The following is a 26,409-nucleotide window of genomic DNA, read 5'->3' as shown; positions in this document are numbered from 1 at the left end:
TCCATGCCAGTGTACCAGCCTGGGCAGAAGGTTTGGCACTCAGCTAAGGACATCCCTCTCAAAGACAAGCCCAAGAAACTAGCTCCTTGCTGCTTGGGACATTTTGAGATTGAGCAGATCATCAATCCCACAACAGTCTGGCTCAAATTGCCTACTACTCTGAGGATACATCCCATGTTCCACATGTCTCAGGTGAAGCCGATGGCTAGCAGTCCATTGTGCCCTCCAGCCAAGCCCCCCCAGATTGCTGACAACCACCCAGTGTACACCGTCTGGTGTTTATTGGATGTATGCTGCTGGGGTAGGTTTGCAGTACTTGGTCGATTGGGAGGGATACGGTCTGGAGGAACATTCCTGGATTCCTCACTGCTTCATTTTGGACCCCTCCCTCATTCAGGACTTCCATGGGAACCATCCAGATAAACCCAGTGGGTTGCCTGGAGGCTCTTTTGGTGGGGGGGGGGTGGGGCTGGGTGGCTACTGTCAGGGTTCTGAGTACTGGCCCTCGATTTGGCTCCATTGGTGCCTTGTTGTACAGCACGTGGATTCCATGCTCAGCTAATTACATAATGACACAGCCCTGAGCCCCATCAGGGGCCTAACATAAGTACCTGGGTTTCCCTAGCACTAATTGCCAGAATATTGATCAAGCTTTGGGTATACTTTGTCTCCTGGCTGCTTAGAGCTGTCAACTCTAGAACAGTCCTGGTTTCGCTGTTCCTGAGGATATCCAGTTTTTGTTGGGACTCCACCTCAGATCCCTGAGGCAAGATTCCTTCCATTTGCTGCCTGTGTTTGGTTCTAAGGAAGCATCCTGACTCCAGTCTTGTACCAGTGTGCCACATTTGGGTTCTCTGTGAGCTTCCTCTTCGCTCAACATTGTGGTAGTAATGGAATTTCTAGACATAAGAATGATGAAGGCTAGGCATTTTATCAGAACAATGTCACACATTAGCTATGCTCAAAGATTATTGAATGCCTTCCTGCACTGTGTGAAGGTACTATAGACTGCTTCTGCCACCTCTACACCACCCTCTGGGGAGAGGGGTTGGGAAGGCTTTGGAGTCCAGTGATCTTGTTGATCCAGCATAGCTGTCAACCTGGAGATCAGCAAAGCTGTATCCAAGAAACCAGGAGACCTTGCAGGCTCTGAGAACCTCTCTGCTACTGATGCTTCAGCCATCCCTCCACAGAATTTTTTTGAAAGAAAAGAACTGGGAGGCACAAATAGTCAAAAGACAACCTGGGATGAGTGCCAGATATGATAAGTGGGCAGAGAAAAGATCAGCCAATCAGCTTGGGTCTGATGGATCAAGTGATTTATTTCTGTTGTCAACCGATACTACTGTAATTGGATCAAGGCAGTTTGCGTCAGCACATACTGTGGTCTCTGTGACATCATTTCTTGGAAAAAAACTAGTTTTGTTTTCTAGGTTAAGTTTCTATTCACCATTAGGGAATTACTTAATCTCTACAAGCAGGAAATCATAACACGGAACTCCCTTCTCGATCGGCTCGACATTGAAAGTGTAGCTGAAGCTGTGAAAGTAATTCAAAGCATTGTTTCTCTCAAACATAATGAGGTACGGAACACTTGAATTCCTTCTGTATTTAAATTGATGTGTTAACCCTTGTATGGGAGCTCACTCACAAAAGTATGTGGAATGCATTACAATACATTTGATGCAAAGAGTTCATACTATGTGTTCAGAGACACATCATTGAGGGCAGGTCATGCTACGTGTGTGGAAAGAGTTATCATTTCAGGCCAATAAACTTAATTCACATCAACAGCATCTTATCTCCTGACCAGGCAGATTACAGTCCAGTCACTGAGTTCAACGACTTCAGAAAATAAACATTTCCAGCATTTTCTGTTGTTATTTGGACTTCCAGCATCTGCAATATTTTCTGTACCAGTATGGATGCTTAGCTGTACCAAGACTGGTGAGAGAGGTCAAACATTCAGTGTTATACAGACAGAAAAGAGGCCTTTCAGCCCACCGTATTCATGCTGACCATAGTATGCATCTATACTCTTCCCATTTACCAGCAGCTGGTCTGCAGCCTTCTATACCTTGGCAATTCAAGTGCTCGTCTAGACACATTAAATGTGTGAGAGCACCTGCCTCCACCACTGAGATTCCCCTTTAGCCTTTTGTGCTACAAGAGAAATAAACCAAGCCCATCCAGTCTCTTCTCAGAAGTCGTCATACATGAAGCAGCTCTCATTGTAACATCATATCTGGTAATAAAGCAAATAAAAAAAAATAACTTCCATTTGGGTCTCGGTGCATGTACAGAGTTGAAATTTATTCGGGTGTGGTTTTAAAGATTGCAGGAGACAATAACACTCTGCTTTGTTTCAAGTAATGACATGGAGAACAATGACTGGATGAAGTGCTGACTCTTGAATTTTGTCCTCTTGCAGCAACGCACCGAGAGATTTGTTGAAAGAGAAGCTCGATCAGCTTCAGTGTCACTTCACGTGGGGCCCACAGAAGGAAACCATTGACTTGGATGATATGATGTACAGATTGCAAGATGCAATGGATCTTGGTGTCAAATACCAGGCTGAATGCCACAACCAACTCGCTTTTGTGAATTGTTTGCAGGGCAACTGTGAAGAAGCAATTCAAAACTTAAAGGAAGCTGAAGAGATTCTGAAGGAGAACCACAAAGATGAATTTCAAAGAAAAAGCATCATCACCTATGGAAACTTTGCCTGGGTGCATTACCACATGGGACAACTGGCCGAGGCCCAGTCCTACCTCGACAAGCTGGAGATGATCTGTAAACCGCTCACTGACGGCCCTCGCTATACAGCAATGATACCTGAAGTGTACGGGGAGAAGGGATGGTCATTGATAAGATCTTCAGTTCAATACTACGAAGAGGCAAAGGAATGTTTTGCAAAGGCTCTGGAGGAAGATCCTGATAACACGGAATGGATCATGGGCTATGCGACTGTACTATTTCGTCTGGAATCATTTTCTGGAACCCCAGAGAGTCGTGAACGGAGTCAGTCCGTGAAGCATCTGCGTCGGGTGCTGGAGCTTGATCCAGGTGACTCTGTGGCCATGGTGCTGTTGGCTCTAAAACTGCAAGAGTTCAAGCAAAAGAAGGAAGCAAATAAATTAGTTGAACAAGCATTGCACAAAACCCCTGATTTTCCATACGTGCTCCGCTATGCTGCAAAATTTTGCAGATTAGAAGGAGATGTGGAGAAAGCTGTTGGGCTGTTGAAGAGAGCATTAAAAATAACTCCCCTCTCTGCCTTTTTGCATGACCAAATTGCTATGTGTTACAAAATCAGATTAGATGAACTGATTGGCAATCCTCGTAGCAGAAACCCTCGCAATGCTGCATTTAAGCAGAAAACAGAGTTGTTCAATCAATGCAAGTATCACCTTGGAAAGGCATTTGAGCATCGTCCAAGATCAGCTATTAAATCGCAATTGGATTTTGCAGGCATCTGTGTAAAAAATGGAGAGTATTCCAAAGCAAAGGAGATCTACAGTAATCTGGAGAAATTGGATGATATTCGTCCAGAAAATATACAGAGAATATGTTTACAGGCTGGATCATTTGAACTGCACCAAAGAAGGTCTGAATCCGATGCCATCAGGCTATTCCTGAAAGGACTAAAGGTTGAATATGAGTCAAATGAACGAAAATGGTGTCATGAAAAATTGAAGAGGTGGGCAGACAGGAAACTTTGCAGGAATCCGTGTGACAGCAAGGCTCTTGGGGTCAAAGGATTCCTGTATCAGCTGGATGGGAATAAGGCTAAAGCTATTGAATACTTTGAGAAGGCCTTGGAGTTTGATTCTGGCAATGAAGAATATCTGAATGCTCTTTGTGAATTAAGTCTTTCCATTCAGGAACATAATGATGCTTGAAAGATGCATTGATCTGAGGACAAATTTGTGGAGAACTTGTTTCACTTGATATATTCTGGCAGCACTTTCTTCACTGAGACTTATGAAAGTGTGATTTTCAAATAATTTGTAATTATTGTTCTCAGTCCTTGAGCTTCATTGAAGAAAACTGACTCCGGTGGCTTGTGTATTCAGAAACAAAAGTGGGTTTTGGGGAGTTAGTTCAACTGGAAGCAACTCGAAAATCCTGGCAAGTCTCCTTATGAGCTTCCTTTAACTGTGAACCATTAATTGTATTTTAGTTTTCAATTTATATCTTGTCAAATAACCGGAATTTTTGAAGAGCGATTTTTGGGATATGCCTGAATTTCTAAAACACGATAACATTCCATCAAAAAGACATACCTGGGAGCTAAAACCTTAGATGCTGAGTCTGTCTTGTACAAATTAAAGAAACATCAGCAGAAAATTCAGTTCAGCCTGCTGGTGACACCCAAGAATGTCAAAATAGTTGGATTTCCAAAGGTAATAAAATAGACAAATGAGAGGAAGATTTCAGTCTCAGGCCAAGCAACTCATGGCCAAGAACAATGCTTCAGGTCTGTAACTCAGGCTTGGAATGCAAACACTCTCATCATGGAACCAGAAGTGAAAAGCAGGTGATGTAAAGGACCAGAGTACTGGACAGACATGTTCCAGTAAGGAGGAAGGACAAAGATGGCAGGTAAGGGAACCCTGGAATGGTGAGAGATGTTGTAGATTTAGTCAAAAAGAAAAAGGAAGCGTATGTAAGGTTTAGGAAGCTGAACAGGGCCTTAGAGTAATATAAAGAAAGCCAGAAAGAACTCAAGGAATTAGGAGGGCATGAAGTGTCCCGGGCAAGTAGGATTAAAGAGAATCCCAAGGCATTTTGTTATGTATATTAAAAACAAGAAGGTAACTATGGAGCGGGTTGGACCACTCCAGAATAAAGGAGCAAACTTATCCCTGGAGCCAGAGGAAGTGAGTGAAATGCTAAAAAAGTACTTTGCATCGGTATTCACCAAAGAAAAGTACATGGAAGTTAGTGAGATCAGTGTTGGGCATTCTAATATGCTAGGGCATTTTGAGATCAAGAGGGAGGTGGTGTTGGGGCTCTTGAAGAACATTAAGATGGATAAATCCCCAGGGCCTGATGGGATCACCCCAGGCTATCGAGAGGCAAGAGAGAAGATTGTTGGGACTTTGACAAAGATCAAAGATTATTGAACGCCTTCCTGCACTGTATGAAGGTACTATAGACTGCTTCTGCCACCTCTCTACACCCCCCTCTGAGGCAAGGGGGTGGGAGGCTTCAGAGTCCAATGATCTTATTCGTCCAGCACAGATTTCAACCTGGAGACCAGCAAAGTTTTATCCAAGAAACCAGGAGCCCTTGCAGGCTCTGAGAACCTCCCCGCTACCAATGTTTCAGCCATCCTTCCACAGAATGTTTTGAAAGAGAAGAACTGGGAGGCCCAAATAGTCAAAGGACAACCTGAGATGACTTCCAGATATAAGTGGGCAGAGAAAAGATCAGCCAATCAGCTTGGGTCTGATGGATCAAGTGATTTATTTCTGTTGTCAACCGATACTACTGTAATTGGATCAAGGCAGTTTGCGTCAGCACATACTGTGGTCTCTGTGACATCATTTCTTGGAAAAAAACTAGTTTTGTTTTCTAGGTTAAGTTTCTATTCACCATTAGGGAATTACTTAATCTCTACAAGCAGGAAATCATAACACGGAACTCCCTTCTCGATCGGCTCGACATTGAAAGTGTAGCTGAAGCTGTGAAAGTAATTCAAAGCATTGTTTCTCTCAAACATAATGAGGTACGGAACACTTGAATTCCTTCTGTATTTAAATTGATGTGTTAACCCTTGTATGGGAGCTCACTCACAAAAGTATGTGGAATGCATTACAATACATTTGATGCAAAGAGTTCATACTATGTGTTCAGAGACACATCATTGAGGGCAGGTCATGCTACGTGTGTGGAAAGAGTTATCATTTCAGGCCAATAAACTTAATTCACATCAACAGCATCTTATCTCCTGACCAGGCAGATTACAGTCCAGTCACTGAGTTCAACGACTTCAGAAAATAAACATTTCCAGCATTTTCTGTTGTTATTTGGACTTCCAGCATCTGCAATATTTTCTGTACCAGTATGGATGCTTAGCTGTACCAAGACTGGTGAGAGAGGTCAAACATTCAGTGTTATACAGACAGAAAAGAGGCCTTTCAGCCCACCGTATTCATGCTGACCATAGTATGCATCTATACTCTTCCCATTTACCAGCAGCTGGTCTGCAGCCTTCTATACCTTGGCAATTCAAGTGCTCGTCTAGACACATTAAATGTGTGAGAGCACCTGCCTCCACCACTGAGATTCCCCTTTAGCCTTTTGTGCTACAAGAGAAATAAACCAAGCCCATCCAGTCTCTTCTCAGAAGTCGTCATACATGAAGCAGCTCTCATTGTAACATCATATCTGGTAATAAAGCAAATAAAAAAAAATAACTTCCATTTGGGTCTCGGTGCATGTACAGAGTTGAAATTTATTCGGGTGTGGTTTTAAAGATTGCAGGAGACAATAACACTCTGCTTTGTTTCAAGTAATGACATGGAGAACAATGACTGGATGAAGTGCTGACTCTTGAATTTTGTCCTCTTGCAGCAACGCACCGAGAGATTTGTTGAAAGAGAAGCTCGATCAGCTTCAGTGTCACTTCACGTGGGGCCCACAGAAGGAAACCATTGACTTGGATGATATGATGTACAGATTGCAAGATGCAATGGATCTTGGTGTCAAATACCAGGCTGAATGCCACAACCAACTCGCTTTTGTGAATTGTTTGCAGGGCAACTGTGAAGAAGCAATTCAAAACTTAAAGGAAGCTGAAGAGATTCTGAAGGAGAACCACAAAGATGAATTTCAAAGAAAAAGCATCATCACCTATGGAAACTTTGCCTGGGTGCATTACCACATGGGACAACTGGCCGAGGCCCAGTCCTACCTCGACAAGCTGGAGATGATCTGTAAACCGCTCACTGACGGCCCTCGCTATACAGCAATGATACCTGAAGTGTACGGGGAGAAGGGATGGTCATTGATAAGATCTTCAGTTCAATACTACGAAGAGGCAAAGGAATGTTTTGCAAAGGCTCTGGAGGAAGATCCTGATAACACGGAATGGATCATGGGCTATGCGACTGTACTATTTCGTCTGGAATCATTTTCTGGAACCCCAGAGAGTCGTGAACGGAGTCAGTCCGTGAAGCATCTGCGTCGGGTGCTGGAGCTTGATCCAGGTGACTCTGTGGCCATGGTGCTGTTGGCTCTAAAACTGCAAGAGTTCAAGCAAAAGAAGGAAGCAAATAAATTAGTTGAACAAGCATTGCACAAAACCCCTGATTTTCCATACGTGCTCCGCTATGCTGCAAAATTTTGCAGATTAGAAGGAGATGTGGAGAAAGCTGTTGGGCTGTTGAAGAGAGCATTAAAAATAACTCCCCTCTCTGCCTTTTTGCATGACCAAATTGCTATGTGTTACAAAATCAGATTAGATGAACTGATTGGCAATCCTCGTAGCAGAAACCCTCGCAATGCTGCATTTAAGCAGAAAACAGAGTTGTTCAATCAATGCAAGTATCACCTTGGAAAGGCATTTGAGCATCGTCCAAGATCAGCTATTAAATCGCAATTGGATTTTGCAGGCATCTGTGTAAAAAATGGAGAGTATTCCAAAGCAAAGGAGATCTACAGTAATCTGGAGAAATTGGATGATATTCGTCCAGAAAATATACAGAGAATATGTTTACAGGCTGGATCATTTGAACTGCACCAAAGAAGGTCTGAATCCGATGCCATCAGGCTATTCCTGAAAGGACTAAAGGTTGAATATGAGTCAAATGAACGAAAATGGTGTCATGAAAAATTGAAGAGGTGGGCAGACAGGAAACTTTGCAGGAATCCGTGTGACAGCAAGGCTCTTGGGGTCAAAGGATTCCTGTATCAGCTGGATGGGAATAAGGCTAAAGCTATTGAATACTTTGAGAAGGCCTTGGAGTTTGATTCTGGCAATGAAGAATATCTGAATGCTCTTTGTGAATTAAGTCTTTCCATTCAGGAACATAATGATGCTTGAAAGATGCATTGATCTGAGGACAAATTTGTGGAGAACTTGTTTCACTTGATATATTCTGGCAGCACTTTCTTCACTGAGACTTATGAAAGTGTGATTTTCAAATAATTTGTAATTATTGTTCTCAGTCCTTGAGCTTCATTGAAGAAAACTGACTCCGGTGGCTTGTGTATTCAGAAACAAAAGTGGGTTTTGGGGAGTTAGTTCAACTGGAAGCAACTCGAAAATCCTGGCAAGTCTCCTTATGAGCTTCCTTTAACTGTGAACCATTAATTGTATTTTAGTTTTCAATTTATATCTTGTCAAATAACCGGAATTTTTGAAGAGCGATTTTTGGGATATGCCTGAATTTCTAAAACACGATAACATTCCATCAAAAAGACATACCTGGGAGCTAAAACCTTAGATGCTGAGTCTGTCTTGTACAAATTAAAGAAACATCAGCAGAAAATTCAGTTCAGCCTGCTGGTGACACCCAAGAATGTCAAAATAGTTGGATTTCCAAAGGTAATAAAATAGACAAATGAGAGGAAGATTTCAGTCTCAGGCCAAGCAACTCATGGCCAAGAACAATGCTTCAGGTCTGTAACTCAGGCTTGGAATGCAAACACTCTCATCATGGAACCAGAAGTGAAAAGCAGGTGATGTAAAGGACCAGAGTACTGGACAGACATGTTCCAGTAAGGAGGAAGGACAAAGATGGCAGGTAAGGGAACCCTGGAATGGTGAGAGATGTTGTAGATTTAGTCAAAAAGAAAAAGGAAGCGTATGTAAGGTTTAGGAAGCTGAACAGGGCCTTAGAGTAATATAAAGAAAGCCAGAAAGAACTCAAGGAATTAGGAGGGCATGAAGTGTCCCGGGCAAGTAGGATTAAAGAGAATCCCAAGGCATTTTGTTATGTATATTAAAAACAAGAAGGTAACTATGGAGCGGGTTGGACCACTCCAGAATAAAGGAGCAAACTTATCCCTGGAGCCAGAGGAAGTGAGTGAAATGCTAAAAAAGTACTTTGCATCGGTATTCACCAAAGAAAAGTACATGGAAGTTAGTGAGATCAGTGTTGGGCATTCTAATATGCTAGGGCATTTTGAGATCAAGAGGGAGGTGGTGTTGGGGCTCTTGAAGAACATTAAGATGGATAAATCCCCAGGGCCTGATGGGATCACCCCAGGCTATCGAGAGGCAAGAGAGAAGATTGTTGGGACTTTGACAAAGATCAAAGATTATTGAACGCCTTCCTGCACTGTATGAAGGTACTATAGACTGCTTCTGCCACCTCTCTACACCCCCCTCTGAGGCAAGGGGGTGGGAGGCTTCAGAGTCCAATGATCTTATTCGTCCAGCACAGATTTCAACCTGGAGACCAGCAAAGTTTTATCCAAGAAACCAGGAGCCCTTGCAGGCTCTGAGAACCTCCCCGCTACCAATGTTTCAGCCATCCTTCCACAGAATGTTTTGAAAGAGAAGAACTGGGAGGCCCAAATAGTCAAAGGACAACCTGAGATGACTTCCAGATATAAGTGGGCAGAGAAAAGATCAGCCAATCAGCTTGGGTCTGATGGATCAAGTGATTTATTTCTGTTGTCAACCGATACTACTGTAATTGGATCAAGGCAGTTTGCGTCAGCACATACTGTGGTCTCTGTGACATCATTTCTTGGAAAAAAACTAGTTTTGTTTTCTAGGTTAAGTTTCTATTCACCATTAGGGAATTACTTAATCTCTACAAGCAGGAAATCATAACACGGAACTCCCTTCTCGATCGGCTCGACATTGAAAGTGTAGCTGAAGCTGTGAAAGTAATTCAAAGCATTGTTTCTCTCAAACATAATGAGGTACGGAACACTTGAATTCCTTCTGTATTTAAATTGATGTGTTAACCCTTGTATGGGAGCTCACTCACAAAAGTATGTGGAATGCATTACAATACATTTGATGCAAAGAGTTCATACTATGTGTTCAGAGACACATCATTGAGGGCAGGTCATGCTACGTGTGTGGAAAGAGTTATCATTTCAGGCCAATAAACTTAATTCACATCAACAGCATCTTATCTCCTGACCAGGCAGATTACAGTCCAGTCACTGAGTTCAACGACTTCAGAAAATAAACATTTCCAGCATTTTCTGTTGTTATTTGGACTTCCAGCATCTGCAATATTTTCTGTACCAGTATGGATGCTTAGCTGTACCAAGACTGGTGAGAGAGGTCAAACATTCAGTGTTATACAGACAGAAAAGAGGCCTTTCAGCCCACCGTATTCATGCTGACCATAGTATGCATCTATACTCTTCCCATTTACCAGCAGCTGGTCTGCAGCCTTCTATACCTTGGCAATTCAAGTGCTCGTCTAGACACATTAAATGTGTGAGAGCACCTGCCTCCACCACTGAGATTCCCCTTTAGCCTTTTGTGCTACAAGAGAAATAAACCAAGCCCATCCAGTCTCTTCTCAGAAGTCGTCATACATGAAGCAGCTCTCATTGTAACATCATATCTGGTAATAAAGCAAATAAAAAAAAATAACTTCCATTTGGGTCTCGGTGCATGTACAGAGTTGAAATTTATTCGGGTGTGGTTTTAAAGATTGCAGGAGACAATAACACTCTGCTTTGTTTCAAGTAATGACATGGAGAACAATGACTGGATGAAGTGCTGACTCTTGAATTTTGTCCTCTTGCAGCAACGCACCGAGAGATTTGTTGAAAGAGAAGCTCGATCAGCTTCAGTGTCACTTCACGTGGGGCCCACAGAAGGAAACCATTGACTTGGATGATATGATGTACAGATTGCAAGATGCAATGGATCTTGGTGTCAAATACCAGGCTGAATGCCACAACCAACTCGCTTTTGTGAATTGTTTGCAGGGCAACTGTGAAGAAGCAATTCAAAACTTAAAGGAAGCTGAAGAGATTCTGAAGGAGAACCACAAAGATGAATTTCAAAGAAAAAGCATCATCACCTATGGAAACTTTGCCTGGGTGCATTACCACATGGGACAACTGGCCGAGGCCCAGTCCTACCTCGACAAGCTGGAGATGATCTGTAAACCGCTCACTGACGGCCCTCGCTATACAGCAATGATACCTGAAGTGTACGGGGAGAAGGGATGGTCATTGATAAGATCTTCAGTTCAATACTACGAAGAGGCAAAGGAATGTTTTGCAAAGGCTCTGGAGGAAGATCCTGATAACACGGAATGGATCATGGGCTATGCGACTGTACTATTTCGTCTGGAATCATTTTCTGGAACCCCAGAGAGTCGTGAACGGAGTCAGTCCGTGAAGCATCTGCGTCGGGTGCTGGAGCTTGATCCAGGTGACTCTGTGGCCATGGTGCTGTTGGCTCTAAAACTGCAAGAGTTCAAGCAAAAGAAGGAAGCAAATAAATTAGTTGAACAAGCATTGCACAAAACCCCTGATTTTCCATACGTGCTCCGCTATGCTGCAAAATTTTGCAGATTAGAAGGAGATGTGGAGAAAGCTGTTGGGCTGTTGAAGAGAGCATTAAAAATAACTCCCCTCTCTGCCTTTTTGCATGACCAAATTGCTATGTGTTACAAAATCAGATTAGATGAACTGATTGGCAATCCTCGTAGCAGAAACCCTCGCAATGCTGCATTTAAGCAGAAAACAGAGTTGTTCAATCAATGCAAGTATCACCTTGGAAAGGCATTTGAGCATCGTCCAAGATCAGCTATTAAATCGCAATTGGATTTTGCAGGCATCTGTGTAAAAAATGGAGAGTATTCCAAAGCAAAGGAGATCTACAGTAATCTGGAGAAATTGGATGATATTCGTCCAGAAAATATACAGAGAATATGTTTACAGGCTGGATCATTTGAACTGCACCAAAGAAGGTCTGAATCCGATGCCATCAGGCTATTCCTGAAAGGACTAAAGGTTGAATATGAGTCAAATGAACGAAAATGGTGTCATGAAAAATTGAAGAGGTGGGCAGACAGGAAACTTTGCAGGAATCCGTGTGACAGCAAGGCTCTTGGGGTCAAAGGATTCCTGTATCAGCTGGATGGGAATAAGGCTAAAGCTATTGAATACTTTGAGAAGGCCTTGGAGTTTGATTCTGGCAATGAAGAATATCTGAATGCTCTTTGTGAATTAAGTCTTTCCATTCAGGAACATAATGATGCTTGAAAGATGCATTGATCTGAGGACAAATTTGTGGAGAACTTGTTTCACTTGATATATTCTGGCAGCACTTTCTTCACTGAGACTTATGAAAGTGTGATTTTCAAATAATTTGTAATTATTGTTCTCAGTCCTTGAGCTTCATTGAAGAAAACTGACTCCGGTGGCTTGTGTATTCAGAAACAAAAGTGGGTTTTGGGGAGTTAGTTCAACTGGAAGCAACTCGAAAATCCTGGCAAGTCTCCTTATGAGCTTCCTTTAACTGTGAACCATTAATTGTATTTTAGTTTTCAATTTATATCTTGTCAAATAACCGGAATTTTTGAAGAGCGATTTTTGGGATATGCCTGAATTTCTAAAACACGATAACATTCCATCAAAAAGACATACCTGGGAGCTAAAACCTTAGATGCTGAGTCTGTCTTGTACAAATTAAAGAAACATCAGCAGAAAATTCAGTTCAGCCTGCTGGTGACACCCAAGAATGTCAAAATAGTTGGATTTCCAAAGGTAATAAAATAGACAAATGAGAGGAAGATTTCAGTCTCAGGCCAAGCAACTCATGGCCAAGAACAATGCTTCAGGTCTGTAACTCAGGCTTGGAATGCAAACACTCTCATCATGGAACCAGAAGTGAAAAGCAGGTGATGTAAAGGACCAGAGTACTGGACAGACATGTTCCAGTAAGGAGGAAGGACAAAGATGGCAGGTAAGGGAACCCTGGAATGGTGAGAGATGTTGTAGATTTAGTCAAAAAGAAAAAGGAAGCGTATGTAAGGTTTAGGAAGCTGAACAGGGCCTTAGAGTAATATAAAGAAAGCCAGAAAGAACTCAAGGAATTAGGAGGGCATGAAGTGTCCCGGGCAAGTAGGATTAAAGAGAATCCCAAGGCATTTTGTTATGTATATTAAAAACAAGAAGGTAACTATGGAGCGGGTTGGACCACTCCAGAATAAAGGAGCAAACTTATCCCTGGAGCCAGAGGAAGTGAGTGAAATGCTAAAAAAGTACTTTGCATCGGTATTCACCAAAGAAAAGTACATGGAAGTTAGTGAGATCAGTGTTGGGCATTCTAATATGCTAGGGCATTTTGAGATCAAGAGGGAGGTGGTGTTGGGGCTCTTGAAGAACATTAAGATGGATAAATCCCCAGGGCCTGATGGGATCACCCCAGGCTATCGAGAGGCAAGAGAGAAGATTGTTGGGACTTTGACAAAGATCAAAGATTATTGAACGCCTTCCTGCACTGTATGAAGGTACTATAGACTGCTTCTGCCACCTCTCTACACCCCCCTCTGAGGCAAGGGGGTGGGAGGCTTCAGAGTCCAATGATCTTATTCGTCCAGCACAGATTTCAACCTGGAGACCAGCAAAGTTTTATCCAAGAAACCAGGAGCCCTTGCAGGCTCTGAGAACCTCCCCGCTACCAATGTTTCAGCCATCCTTCCACAGAATGTTTTGAAAGAGAAGAACTGGGAGGCCCAAATAGTCAAAGGACAACCTGAGATGACTTCCAGATATAAGTGGGCAGAGAAAAGATCAGCCAATCAGCTTGGGTCTGATGGATCAAGTGATTTATTTCTGTTGTCAACCGATACTACTGTAATTGGATCAAGGCAGTTTGCGTCAGCACATACTGTGGTCTCTGTGACATCATTTCTTGGAAAAAAACTAGTTTTGTTTTCTAGGTTAAGTTTCTATTCACCATTAGGGAATTACTTAATCTCTACAAGCAGGAAATCATAACACGGAACTCCCTTCTCGATCGGCTCGACATTGAAAGTGTAGCTGAAGCTGTGAAAGTAATTCAAAGCATTGTTTCTCTCAAACATAATGAGGTACGGAACACTTGAATTCCTTCTGTATTTAAATTGATGTGTTAACCCTTGTATGGGAGCTCACTCACAAAAGTATGTGGAATGCATTACAATACATTTGATGCAAAGAGTTCATACTATGTGTTCAGAGACACATCATTGAGGGCAGGTCATGCTACGTGTGTGGAAAGAGTTATCATTTCAGGCCAATAAACTTAATTCACATCAACAGCATCTTATCTCCTGACCAGGCAGATTACAGTCCAGTCACTGAGTTCAACGACTTCAGAAAATAAACATTTCCAGCATTTTCTGTTGTTATTTGGACTTCCAGCATCTGCAATATTTTCTGTACCAGTATGGATGCTTAGCTGTACCAAGACTGGTGAGAGAGGTCAAACATTCAGTGTTATACAGACAGAAAAGAGGCCTTTCAGCCCACCGTATTCATGCTGACCATAGTATGCATCTATACTCTTCCCATTTACCAGCAGCTGGTCTGCAGCCTTCTATACCTTGGCAATTCAAGTGCTCGTCTAGACACATTAAATGTGTGAGAGCACCTGCCTCCACCACTGAGATTCCCCTTTAGCCTTTTGTGCTACAAGAGAAATAAACCAAGCCCATCCAGTCTCTTCTCAGAAGTCGTCATACATGAAGCAGCTCTCATTGTAACATCATATCTGGTAATAAAGCAAATAAAAAAAAATAACTTCCATTTGGGTCTCGGTGCATGTACAGAGTTGAAATTTATTCGGGTGTGGTTTTAAAGATTGCAGGAGACAATAACACTCTGCTTTGTTTCAAGTAATGACATGGAGAACAATGACTGGATGAAGTGCTGACTCTTGAATTTTGTCCTCTTGCAGCAACGCACCGAGAGATTTGTTGAAAGAGAAGCTCGATCAGCTTCAGTGTCACTTCACGTGGGGCCCACAGAAGGAAACCATTGACTTGGATGATATGATGTACAGATTGCAAGATGCAATGGATCTTGGTGTCAAATACCAGGCTGAATGCCACAACCAACTCGCTTTTGTGAATTGTTTGCAGGGCAACTGTGAAGAAGCAATTCAAAACTTAAAGGAAGCTGAAGAGATTCTGAAGGAGAACCACAAAGATGAATTTCAAAGAAAAAGCATCATCACCTATGGAAACTTTGCCTGGGTGCATTACCACATGGGACAACTGGCCGAGGCCCAGTCCTACCTCGACAAGCTGGAGATGATCTGTAAACCGCTCACTGACGGCCCTCGCTATACAGCAATGATACCTGAAGTGTACGGGGAGAAGGGATGGTCATTGATAAGATCTTCAGTTCAATACTACGAAGAGGCAAAGGAATGTTTTGCAAAGGCTCTGGAGGAAGATCCTGATAACACGGAATGGATCATGGGCTATGCGACTGTACTATTTCGTCTGGAATCATTTTCTGGAACCCCAGAGAGTCGTGAACGGAGTCAGTCCGTGAAGCATCTGCGTCGGGTGCTGGAGCTTGATCCAGGTGACTCTGTGGCCATGGTGCTGTTGGCTCTAAAACTGCAAGAGTTCAAGCAAAAGAAGGAAGCAAATAAATTAGTTGAACAAGCATTGCACAAAACCCCTGATTTTCCATACGTGCTCCGCTATGCTGCAAAATTTTGCAGATTAGAAGGAGATGTGGAGAAAGCTGTTGGGCTGTTGAAGAGAGCATTAAAAATAACTCCCCTCTCTGCCTTTTTGCATGACCAAATTGCTATGTGTTACAAAATCAGATTAGATGAACTGATTGGCAATCCTCGTAGCAGAAACCCTCGCAATGCTGCATTTAAGCAGAAAACAGAGTTGTTCAATCAATGCAAGTATCACCTTGGAAAGGCATTTGAGCATCGTCCAAGATCAGCTATTAAATCGCAATTGGATTTTGCAGGCATCTGTGTAAAAAATGGAGAGTATTCCAAAGCAAAGGAGATCTACAGTAATCTGGAGAAATTGGATGATATTCGTCCAGAAAATATACAGAGAATATGTTTACAGGCTGGATCATTTGAACTGCACCAAAGAAGGTCTGAATCCGATGCCATCAGGCTATTCCTGAAAGGACTAAAGGTTGAATATGAGTCAAATGAACGAAAATGGTGTCATGAAAAATTGAAGAGGTGGGCAGACAGGAAACTTTGCAGGAATCCGTGTGACAGCAAGGCTCTTGGGGTCAAAGGATTCCTGTATCAGCTGGATGGGAATAAGGCTAAAGCTATTGAATACTTTGAGAAGGCCTTGGAGTTTGATTCTGGCAATGAAGAATATCTGAATGCTCTTTGTGAATTAAGTCTTTCCATTCAGGAACATAATGATGCTTGAAAGATGCATTGATCTGAGGACAAATTTGTGGAGAACTTGTTTCACTTGATATATTCTGGCAGCACTTTCTTCACTGAGACTTATGAAAGTGTGATTTTCAAATAATTTGTAATTATTGTTCTCAGTCCTTGAGCTTCATTGAAGAAAACTGACTCCGGTGGCTTGTGTATTCAGAAACAAAAGTGGGTTTTGGGGAGTTAGTTCAACTGGAAGCAACTCGAAAATCCTGGCAAGTCTCCTTATGAGCTTCCTTTAACTGTGAACCATTAATTGTATTTTAGTTTTCAATTTATATCTTGTCAAATAACCGGAATTTTTGAAGAGCGATTTTTGGGATATGCCTGAATTTCTAAAACACGATAACATTCCATCAAAAAGACATACCTGGGAGCTAAAACCTTAGATGCTGAGTCTGTCTTGTACAAATTAAAGAAACATCAGCAGAAAATTCAGTTCAGCCTGCTGGTGACACCCAAGAATGTCAAAATAGTTGGATTTCCAAAGGTAATAAAATAGACAAATGAGAGGAAGATTTCAGTCTCAGGCCAAGCAACTCATGGCCAAGAACAATGCTTCAGGTCTGTAACTCAGGCTTGGAATGCAAACACTCTCATCATGGAACCAGAAGTGAAAAGCAGGTGATGTAAAGGACCAGAGTACTGGACAGACATGTTCCAGTAAGGAGGAAGGACAAAGATGGCAGGTAAGGGAACCCTGGAATGGTGAGAGATGTTGTAGATTTAGTCAAAAAGAAAAAGGAAGCGTATGTAAGGTTTAGGAAGCTGAACAGGGCCTTAGAGTAATATAAAGAAAGCCAGAAAGAACTCAAGGAATTAGGAGGGCATGAAGTGTCCCGGGCAAGTAGGATTAAAGAGAATCCCAAGGCATTTTGTTATGTATATTAAAAACAAGAAGGTAACTATGGAGCGGGTTGGACCACTCCAGAATAAAGGAGCAAACTTATCCCTGGAGCCAGAGGAAGTGAGTGAAATGCTAAAAAAGTACTTTGCATCGGTATTCACCAAAGAAAAGTACATGGAAGTTAGTGAGATCAGTGTTGGGCATTCTAATATGCTAGGGCATTTTGAGATCAAGAGGGAGGTGGTGTTGGGGCTCTTGAAGAACATTAAGATGGATAAATCCCCAGGGCCTGATGGGATCACCCCAGGCTATCGAGAGGCAAGAGAGAAGATTGTTGGGACTTTGACAAAGATCAAAGATTATTGAACGCCTTCCTGCACTGTATGAAGGTACTATAGACTGCTTCTGCCACCTCTCTACACCCCCCTCTGAGGCAAGGGGGTGGGAGGCTTCAGAGTCCAATGATCTTATTCGTCCAGCACAGATTTCAACCTGGAGACCAGCAAAGTTTTATCCAAGAAACCAGGAGCCCTTGCAGGCTCTGAGAACCTCCCCGCTACCAATGTTTCAGCCATCCTTCCACAGAATGTTTTGAAAGAGAAGAACTGGGAGGCCCAAATAGTCAAAGGACAACCTGAGATGACTTCCAGATATAAGTGGGCAGAGAAAAGATCAGCCAATCAGCTTGGGTCTGATGGATCAAGTGATTTATTTCTGTTGTCAACCGATACTACTGTAATTGGATCAAGGCAGTTTGCGTCGGCACATACCGTGGTCTCTGTGACATCATTTCTTGGAAAAAAACTATTTTGCTTTCTAGGTTAAGTTTCTATTCACCATTAGGGAAATTACTTAATCTCTACAAGCAGGAAATCATAACAGGAACTCCCTTCTCGATCGGCTCGACTTTGAAAGTGCAGCTGAAGCTGTTGCTGAAAGTGCAGTAGTAACCTCTCTAGCTACAGGTGGAGGACTGGAGAGTGGTTAATATTGTTCCTTTGTTTAAGAATGGAACTAGGGAAAATCCAGGAAATTATTGACTAGTGAGCCTCACATCAGTGGTAAGGAAGCTATTGGAGAGGATTCTTAGAGATAGGATTTACTTACATTTGTTAGAACATGGGCTAACTAGGGACACTCAGCATGGCTTTATGTGGAGCAGGTCATGTCTTACCAACTTGACTGACATTTTTTTGAGGAGATGACAAAGGTGATTGAGGGTAGGGCAGTGCATGTTGTCTACATGGACTTTAGTAAGGCATTTTACAAGGTCTGCCATGGTAGGTTGATCAGGAGGATTAAGGTGAAAGGTGAATAGGTAGTTTGGATTCAGAATTAGCTTGACCATAGACGACAGAGGGCACTGGTGGAGGAGTGTTATTCTGGCTGTAAGTCTGTGATTAGTGGTGTTCCGCAGGGGTCTGTGCTGGGACCTCTGTTTATGATATATATAAATGACTTGGACGAGAATGTAGATGGGTTGGTTAGTAAGTTTGCAGATGACACAAAAATTGATGGAGTTGCAAACACTGAAGGTCGTCAAAGGATTCAGCAGGATATAGATCAGTTGCAGAGAAATGGCAGATGGAATTTAATCTGGTCAAGTGTAAGGTGTTGCACTTTGGGAGATCAAATGTAAAGAGACAGTACACAGCTAAGGGGCATGCAAAACACAGGCTGATCTGAAAATGCAGTAAGTATGGAGGATGGGGATAGTCCAATGGAGATTTTTATCGCTATCCATGTACTGTGGCACTAATATACTGGCGAGCCTATCAATGGGGCAGCTAGTGCAGCAAGCTGCCAGCTGAAACAGAGACGGACCTTGCGGAGCTGTTAGGACAGCAAGTGTTTGCAGGACACAAAGACCCCTCCCACGGCTGTGCACTGTGCCACACAGCCATAGTGGGTGAAGGTATCATAGTTGTCTGACCCACTTGTCGCTGGCCTTAGAGTCGATAATTGAGAGAACCAGAAACATCCAATGGAAATGATGCAGAGAAGAGAGAGGAGCAGGGAAAGGGATTTAATTAATTGGGAAGTATGAATGTTGGGAGTGGTGTTAAATTCCTGGGTTACATTAATTCAGACTAGTGATATCTCAGATAGTATTCCCCAGTGCTATCAGACTTCTGAACCAATCATCTCCTTCACATCCCCTTCCTGTCATGTTCTCAGATTCTTAATTCTTCCTCTCTTGTTTATTCAATTATTGTCACTTTAGCATTTCTTTTTGCACTACTTCAGATTGCACTAATGTCTTTGCACCATTCTGTTTTGTGCTTGTTGCTGTATTTATTACTACCATGTATACTGTTTGCCCTGAGCTTCAAGTGAGCTAGGAATTTCATTGCACCCTGGGCTGTATGACAAACTAATCTGATCTAATACCGGTCATCTCGGTCAATATACTGTGTTGCTTCAGGAGATCAATGCAGAACATTGAAATAAAATGACAATGGGAAAGGAACAGGAATGGTGGTGTTATCCTGTAACTGTACAAGGCCTTCCTTGGAGAGACCGTTTGGAAATTTGTGTGCAATTTTGGTCTCCTTATCTGAGGAAGGATGTTCTTGCCATGGAGAGAGTCCAGTAAACCTTTGTTGCACTAACTCCTGAACGGATGCATGAGAAGAAATTAGGTCAGTTAGGCCTCTATTCACAAGGGTATAGAAGAATGTGAAGGGATTTCAGAGAAACCTATAAGGTCCTAGCAAGAACAGACAGACTAGTTACAAGGATGGCTGGGGAGTCCGGAACAAAGAGTCACAGCATCAGGATAAGACTCAAAGATTCATAGATTTGTTCAGCCCACTTCATCCATTGCCAACCAAGGCACCTTCCTAAACTAGTCCCATTTGCCTGCAGCGATGCTTTCCTTTCATATCTGCTTCCAACACTTCCCCTGGCAGCACGTTACTGGCATCTCCGTGTAAAGTTTAAAAAAAAATTTGCCTTGTAAATCTCCTTTAAACTTTCTCCCTCTCACCTTAAAGCTATGACCTCTTACGGACTAGGTGAATGCTCCTTTAAGATAGAGCATAGTGTGTGTGTGTGTGGCGTGCTTACGTCAACAGAAGATAAAGGACGTAATGATGTTGAAGAAGTCAGTCAGAGAAGAGAGAGAAAAGAGAGACACCAGCCTGCTAGTTTCTCTATCGATGGATGAGAAACAATAACTGTGTCTGTTACTACAATCCACGTATGGAAATTGGGAGTAATCCGGTGGAGTTCACTTTGTTGCTGACCTGTAGAGGGAAACAGGTATTTGTGTGGATGACCATGATTCGGATGCTTTTTGGGGTGAGGAAGTCACTACCGAGTAAACACTGAGGTGTCGTTTGGGTTCCATCGTGGAACATTTGGATTTCGTAATTACTCTCTCTATGTTCTCTCTACATCTACGTCTTATCTTCAGACAACGGTGGTTGTTGAAGCCTTTGCTCATGTTTCACCTTATGGCTTGCTGAACTGAACTTTAAGAACCATTCCTGGACTTGGAGTTTGGGACTTTGCCACACACACACGATGAGTTTAGTTTTTGGGGTTAATGTTCAAGGTTTAACATCTTTACTTCTAACATTCTAACATTTTTACTTTTATTTTTCTTATTATCATAAGTAGTTATTAATAAAGTAGTTTTTAACACTGAATCAAGACTGTGTTTCTTTTGTTGCTGGTTCATAACAAAATTGGGGGCTTGTCTGGGATTGTTCCCCAGATTACCAAGTGTCATCTGGGATCGTTCCCCAGATTGACGAGATTAATCTGGGATTGTATCCAATGATTGACGAGGGAGGTCTGAGTTTGAACAAATTGGGGTCTTAGTGGATTACTGATTGTGGTCAGTCTGATAGATTTCTTTTTAATTGGCTTGTGTGTGTGGAAACCAACAATGGATACATTTTTGGGAAAAAAACCACCCCTGGAGGATTGCAGGGGATGAGGAAGTCTGATTTGGTGAAAATTGCTGCAGCGCTACTCCTTGAGGCAGTAACGCGATTTGTGAGAAAGGCAGATATTCGGAGACTGATAGCTGGCCATTATGTGGAAAAGGAGGTGTTTGACGAGGAGGTGTTAAAACAGTTTCAGGGCAGTGAACCAGCAATTTCTGAGGCACATGTGCAGCTGGCAAAGATAGAGGTTGAACGAGAGCAAATTCGGTTAAAGTTTGAGGCTGAATGGGAACGAGAGCTAACTCAGGTGAAGTCAGAGGCTGAACGGGAACTAATTCAGTTGAAGTTTGAGGCTGAGGCAGAGGAAAGGAAGGCCCAGATGGAAATGAGGAGGATGGAGTTGGATAGGGAGGAGAAGGAAAAACAGCGGCAGCATGAGTTAAAAATGAAGCGAAAGAGTTTGGAATCTGGTTTTTTAGTCAGTAGGGAGGTTTGATTAGTCCCTCGTTTTGAAGAAGATCAAGTTGATCAGTATTTCCAACATTTCGAAAAGGTTGCTGAGAGTTCAAACTGGCCAAAGAAAGGATGGGCTCTTATGTTACAGAGTGTAATTAAAGGTAAAGCTCAAAAAGCTTATTCTGTTTTGTCTGTTGACGATGCAGCTGATTATACAAAGGTAAAACAAATTGTGTTGAAGGCATACGAATATAAGGCATACCTGAAGCTTATAGACAAAAATTTAGAGACTTGAAGAAATCTGCAGATCAGACGTACATGGAATTTGCCAATGGAAAGAGAATATGTTTTGAACGATGGTGCATGGCTAAAAATGTAGTTGGGGATTATGATAAATTGACAGAATTGATGTTAGTGGAAAACTTTAAAAGATGTGTCCCAGCTGAAATAACAGGTATTTAAATGAAAAGGAGGTGGAAACTTTACAAGAAATTGCTAGGTTGGCAGATGATTATGCTTTAACCCATAAATCCAAATGGGGACCACCTAAAACCTTTCAAAAGAGTTATAAGGGACAATCCAGGTAAACCAGAGATTAAATTGGGAGGTAATCAAAAAGGGAAGGATGAAAAGAAGCCAGTGCTGGAGAAACCTGTTGAGCGTACTTGTTATTACTGTAAGAAACCTGGCCATGTAATAGTTAATTGTGCCCTTTTGAAGAAAAGGAAGGAAGCTGTGCCCAATGCTTGTTTTCAGGTAATTAAAAATCATTCTTATGTATCAGAGGGTTTTGTTTCACTGAATGATGGGTCACCCAAGTGCCAGTGAAAATCCTTAGATACTGGGGCTTGCCAATCTCTCTTGCTGGACAGTGTTTTAAATTTTGGTGAAGAAACTGACACTGGTGAGGTAAATCTAGTGCAAGGTGTTACAGGTGACATCATATCTGTCCCTTTGCACAAGGTGATTTTAAAGTCAAAGTTCGTAGAAGGACCTGTTGAGATAGGGATATGACCTAGTTTACCAGTGGAAGGAGTTCCTTTGTTATTGGGGAATGACCTTGCAGATGGAGAATTTGTCCCTGTGGTACGGTTAACGACCAAACCAAGGGTTGATGAGTCTGAGAATGATGCAGAAGTTTACCCATCATGTGCGGTGACTCGAGCTAGAGCTAAAGAATTAGCCAAGGCTGACAGTCCGGTGCAGTCTGATGTTGTTCCCTGTGACAGTCCTAAACAGGAAGAAAATTATGATGACTTGTCTCAGACTTTTCTGTCTTCACTGGAGGATCAAAATCCTCGTAGTGAGACTGAATTTAAAGATTTGCCTTTGTCAAGGAAAGATTTTATGGTGGAACAGACGAAAGACGAATTGAGAGAAAAAGCACTCTTGTGATGGAGAAAGTGCCAATTGGATATTATGTCAAAAATGGAGTATTAATGAGGAAATGGAGACCTCCTCATGTCCCTGTTAATGAGGAATGGGAAGTTATTCATCAGGTTGTGGTTCCTAAAGTTTATAGGAATGAGATTTTAAACCTGGCCCATAGTATGCCTTTGGGTGGTCATTTTGGTGTGAATAAAACTGTAGGGAAGATCTTGAAACAATTCTATTGGCCTGGTTTGAGAAAGGATGTGGTGATGTTTTGTTGAACCTGTCACACATGTCAGATGGTAAGTAAACCAAATCAAAGACTTGGAAACCTATTCCTGCTTTTGGTGAATCCTTTTCGAAGGTGATTGTGGACTGTGTTGGTCCATTGCCAAAGTCTAAGGCTGGAAATCAGTATTTGTTAACCATCGTGTGCAACTTCTAGATTTCCAGAGGCAATACCACTTAGAAATATTAAGGCCAAGACTGTGTCAAAGGCTCTTTTAAAATTTTTTTACTTTGGTTGGTTTGCCAAAAGAAATCCAATCCGATCAAGGCAGTAATTTTATGTCTAATTTGTTTCAACGATTAGTTTATGAGCTGGGAGCAAAGCAGATTGTATCATCTGCATATCATCCAGAATCTCGGAGTTCTGGAGAGATTTCATTCCACTCTCAAAAATATGCTGAAGACTTATTGCTTTGAAAACACAAAGGATTGGGATGATGGTGTTCATTTACTTTTGTTTGCAGTTAGAGAATCAATACAGGAGTCATCAGGATTTAGTCCGTTTGAGCTTGTATTTGGACATCGGGTGAGAGGACCTTTAGAATTGTTAAGAGAACAGTAGGTTAATGAGGAAGTGCATTTGAGTCTGTTGGACTATGTCCAAAAATTTAAAACTCGGTTGGAGAGAGTCTGCCAGCTGGCGAGAGAGAATTTGAAAACCAGCCAGATGAGAATGAAGGCATGTTTTGACAGACGTGCTCGGCCAAAGGCATTTGCAGTGGGGCCAAAAGTGTTAGTATTTTTCCCTAGCCAGAACAATCCATTGCAATCTTGTTTTTCTGGACCTTATTATTGAATCCTGATTAACTGATTTGACATGTATAATCCAAACACCAGATAGATGCAAAAAAAACAGTCATGTAAACATGCTTTAGCCTTATTATGAGAGGGATTCAGTTGTGACCGTGGTAGATAATATGAAGGTTGTTTCTAGAATGCCTGATGTTGATATTGAGGAAGGCCAATTTAGACCAAATATTGTTCCATCGAAACTGAAAAACCAAAATATCCTGGAGAACCTTGAAACAAAGTTGGACCATTTACAAGTTTCACAAAAACAACAGATGAGAGAATTAATTTTAAAATTTAAAAATCTGTTCCCAGATGTTCCAAACAGAACGTCGATAATTACTCATGACGTTGACGTTGGGGATGCAAAACCAATCAAACAACGCCCATATCAAATGAACGTGGAAAAGAGTAAACTTGTTGACCAGAAGATTGAATATATGTTAGAAAATGATATTATTAGACATTCCACTTCAAACTGGAGTTCACCCTGTGTTATTGTGCCTAAGCCTGATGGAACTGTTCGATTTTGCACAGAATACAGAAAAGTGAATGCTGTAACGAAGTCAGATGCTTACCCTATTCCTAGGGTGGATGATTGCATAGAGTGGGAAAGGCAAAATTTCTTACAAAGATTGACCTATTAAAAGGGTACTGGTGTGTTCCATTAACAGATAGAGGAAGGGAGATTTCTGCCTTTGTAACCCCTTCTGGATTGTATGAATATAATGTTTTGCCATTTGGAATGAAAAATGCTCCGGCAACATTTCAAAGGATGATTAATTCGGTGATTCATGGGTTAAAACATTCAGATGCCTACATTGACGACTTAGTGACAGGGAATGATACATGGGAGGATCACATCTCTGCATTAGAAAGGTTGTTTGAAAGACTTTCCGAAGATAACCTTACAGTTAACTTGGCTAAAAGTGAATTTGGCCATGCCACTGTGAGGTATCTTGGTTACGTTGTGGGTCAAGGCAAGTTAGCTCCTGTTCAGGCAAAAGTTCAAGCAATATCTGAGTTCCCTGTTCCCACAGGTACAAGGACTGTTAGAAGATTTTTGGGAATGGTTGGATATTATCACAAATTTTGTAAAAATTTTGCTGATGTTGCTCTTCCCCTAACTAATCTTCTGAAGAAGAGAGTGAAGTTTGTTTGGACAGATCCTTGTCAAGAAGCATTTGAGAAGCTAAAAGCCATTTTATGCTACCATCATGTGCTCAAATCACCTGATGTTGAAAAGCCATTTTCATTAGCAGTAGATGCCAGTGATGAAGCTGCAGGAGCTGTGTTGTTGCAGAAGGGTGACCTTGATGATATTGACCATCCTGTAGCTTACTTTTCAAAGAAATGAGCATCAAAAGAATTATTCCACCATAGAGAAAGAATTACTGTCGCTTGTTTTAGCCTTGCAACATTTTAGTGTGTATGTTTGCACTGCTCAGAAACCATTGACTGTGTATACAGATCATAACCCATTGGTGTTTCTGAGCCGAGTGAAAAACAAGAACAGAAGGCTGTTAAATTGGAGTTTAATTTTGCAAGAATTTGATCTCATGATAACTCACATTAAAGGCAAAGATAACATGATCGCTGATTGTCTTTCCTGATGTTAAATGGGAAACATGTATCTTTAGTAGTCTGATATTCTGTAATTGTGTAGAATGATAATTATTAACATTAACTGTATGCGCGGTTAAATTTTTTCTTGGAAAAAAATTCTTTTTAGGTGGGAGATGTTACGGACTAGGTGAATGTTCCTTTAAGATAGAGCATTGTGTGTATGTGTGGCGTGCTTACATCAACAGAAGATAAAGGACGTAATGATGTTGTTGAAGAAGTCAGTCAGAGGAGAGAGAGAAAAGAGAGACACCAGCCTGCTAGTTTCTCTATCGATGGATGAGAAACAATAACTGTCTGTTACTACAATCCATGTATGGAAATTGGGAGTAATCCGGTGGAGTTCACTTTGTTGCTGACCTGTAGAGGGAAACAGGTATCTGTGTGGATGACCATGATTCGGATGCTTTTCGGGTTGAGGAAGTCACTATCGAGTAAACAGTGAGGTGTCGTTTGGGTTCCATCGTGGAACGTCTGGATTTCGTAATTACTCTCTCTATGTTCTCTCTACATCTACGTCTTATCTTCAGACAACAGTGGTTGTTGAAGAAGCCTTTGCTCATGTTTCACCTTATGGCTTGCTGAACTGAACTTTAAGAATCATTCCTGGACTTGGAGTTTGGGACTTTGCCACACACCACACGATAGTTTAGTTTTGGGGTTAATGTTCAAAGTTTAACATTTTTACTTTTATTTTTCTTATCATAAGTAGTTATTAAGAAATAGTTTTTAACACTGAATCAAGACTCAGTGTGTTTCTTTTGTTGCTG

At 41.8% G+C, this 26,409-nt stretch overlaps 1 protein-coding gene across 18 annotated transcripts; it reads left to right on the top strand.

Moving 5' to 3' along the window:
* The first annotated feature begins 1,284 nt into the window (after positions 1 to 1,284).
* LOC127576673 (interferon-induced protein with tetratricopeptide repeats 5-like) lies at positions 1,285 to 24,580 on the top strand. 18 transcript variants are annotated; one of them, XR_007957273.1, is made up of 3 exons: positions 1,285 to 1,583; positions 2,432 to 4,605; positions 24,332 to 24,580. XR_007957273.1 is itself a non-coding variant. In XM_052027288.1 (3 exons), exons 2-3 carry the CDS (start codon positions 9,881 to 9,883, stop codon positions 12,202 to 12,204), a joined length of 1,476 nt encoding a protein of 491 aa, XP_051883248.1. In that variant the 5' UTR covers positions 4,592 to 4,605; positions 9,784 to 9,880; the 3' UTR covers positions 12,205 to 14,016. The 18 variants fall into 18 exon arrangements, 8 of the variants coding, with proteins under 8 accessions (XP_051883246.1, XP_051883248.1, XP_051883249.1 ...); XR_007957272.1 differs by lacking the exon at positions 24,332 to 24,580 and adding an exon at positions 14,885 to 15,014; XR_007957271.1 differs by lacking the exon at positions 24,332 to 24,580 and adding an exon at positions 10,734 to 10,863.
* The last annotated feature ends 1,829 nt before the right edge of the window (positions 24,581 to 26,409 follow it).

Source organism: Pristis pectinata, chromosome 12, assembly GCF_009764475.1.
Source record: "Pristis pectinata isolate sPriPec2 chromosome 12, sPriPec2.1.pri, whole genome shotgun sequence".
In the NCBI taxonomy this organism is placed as follows: domain Eukaryota; kingdom Metazoa; phylum Chordata; class Chondrichthyes; order Rhinopristiformes; family Pristidae; genus Pristis; species Pristis pectinata.
This window is presented reverse-complemented; position numbering and strand designations above follow the sequence as displayed.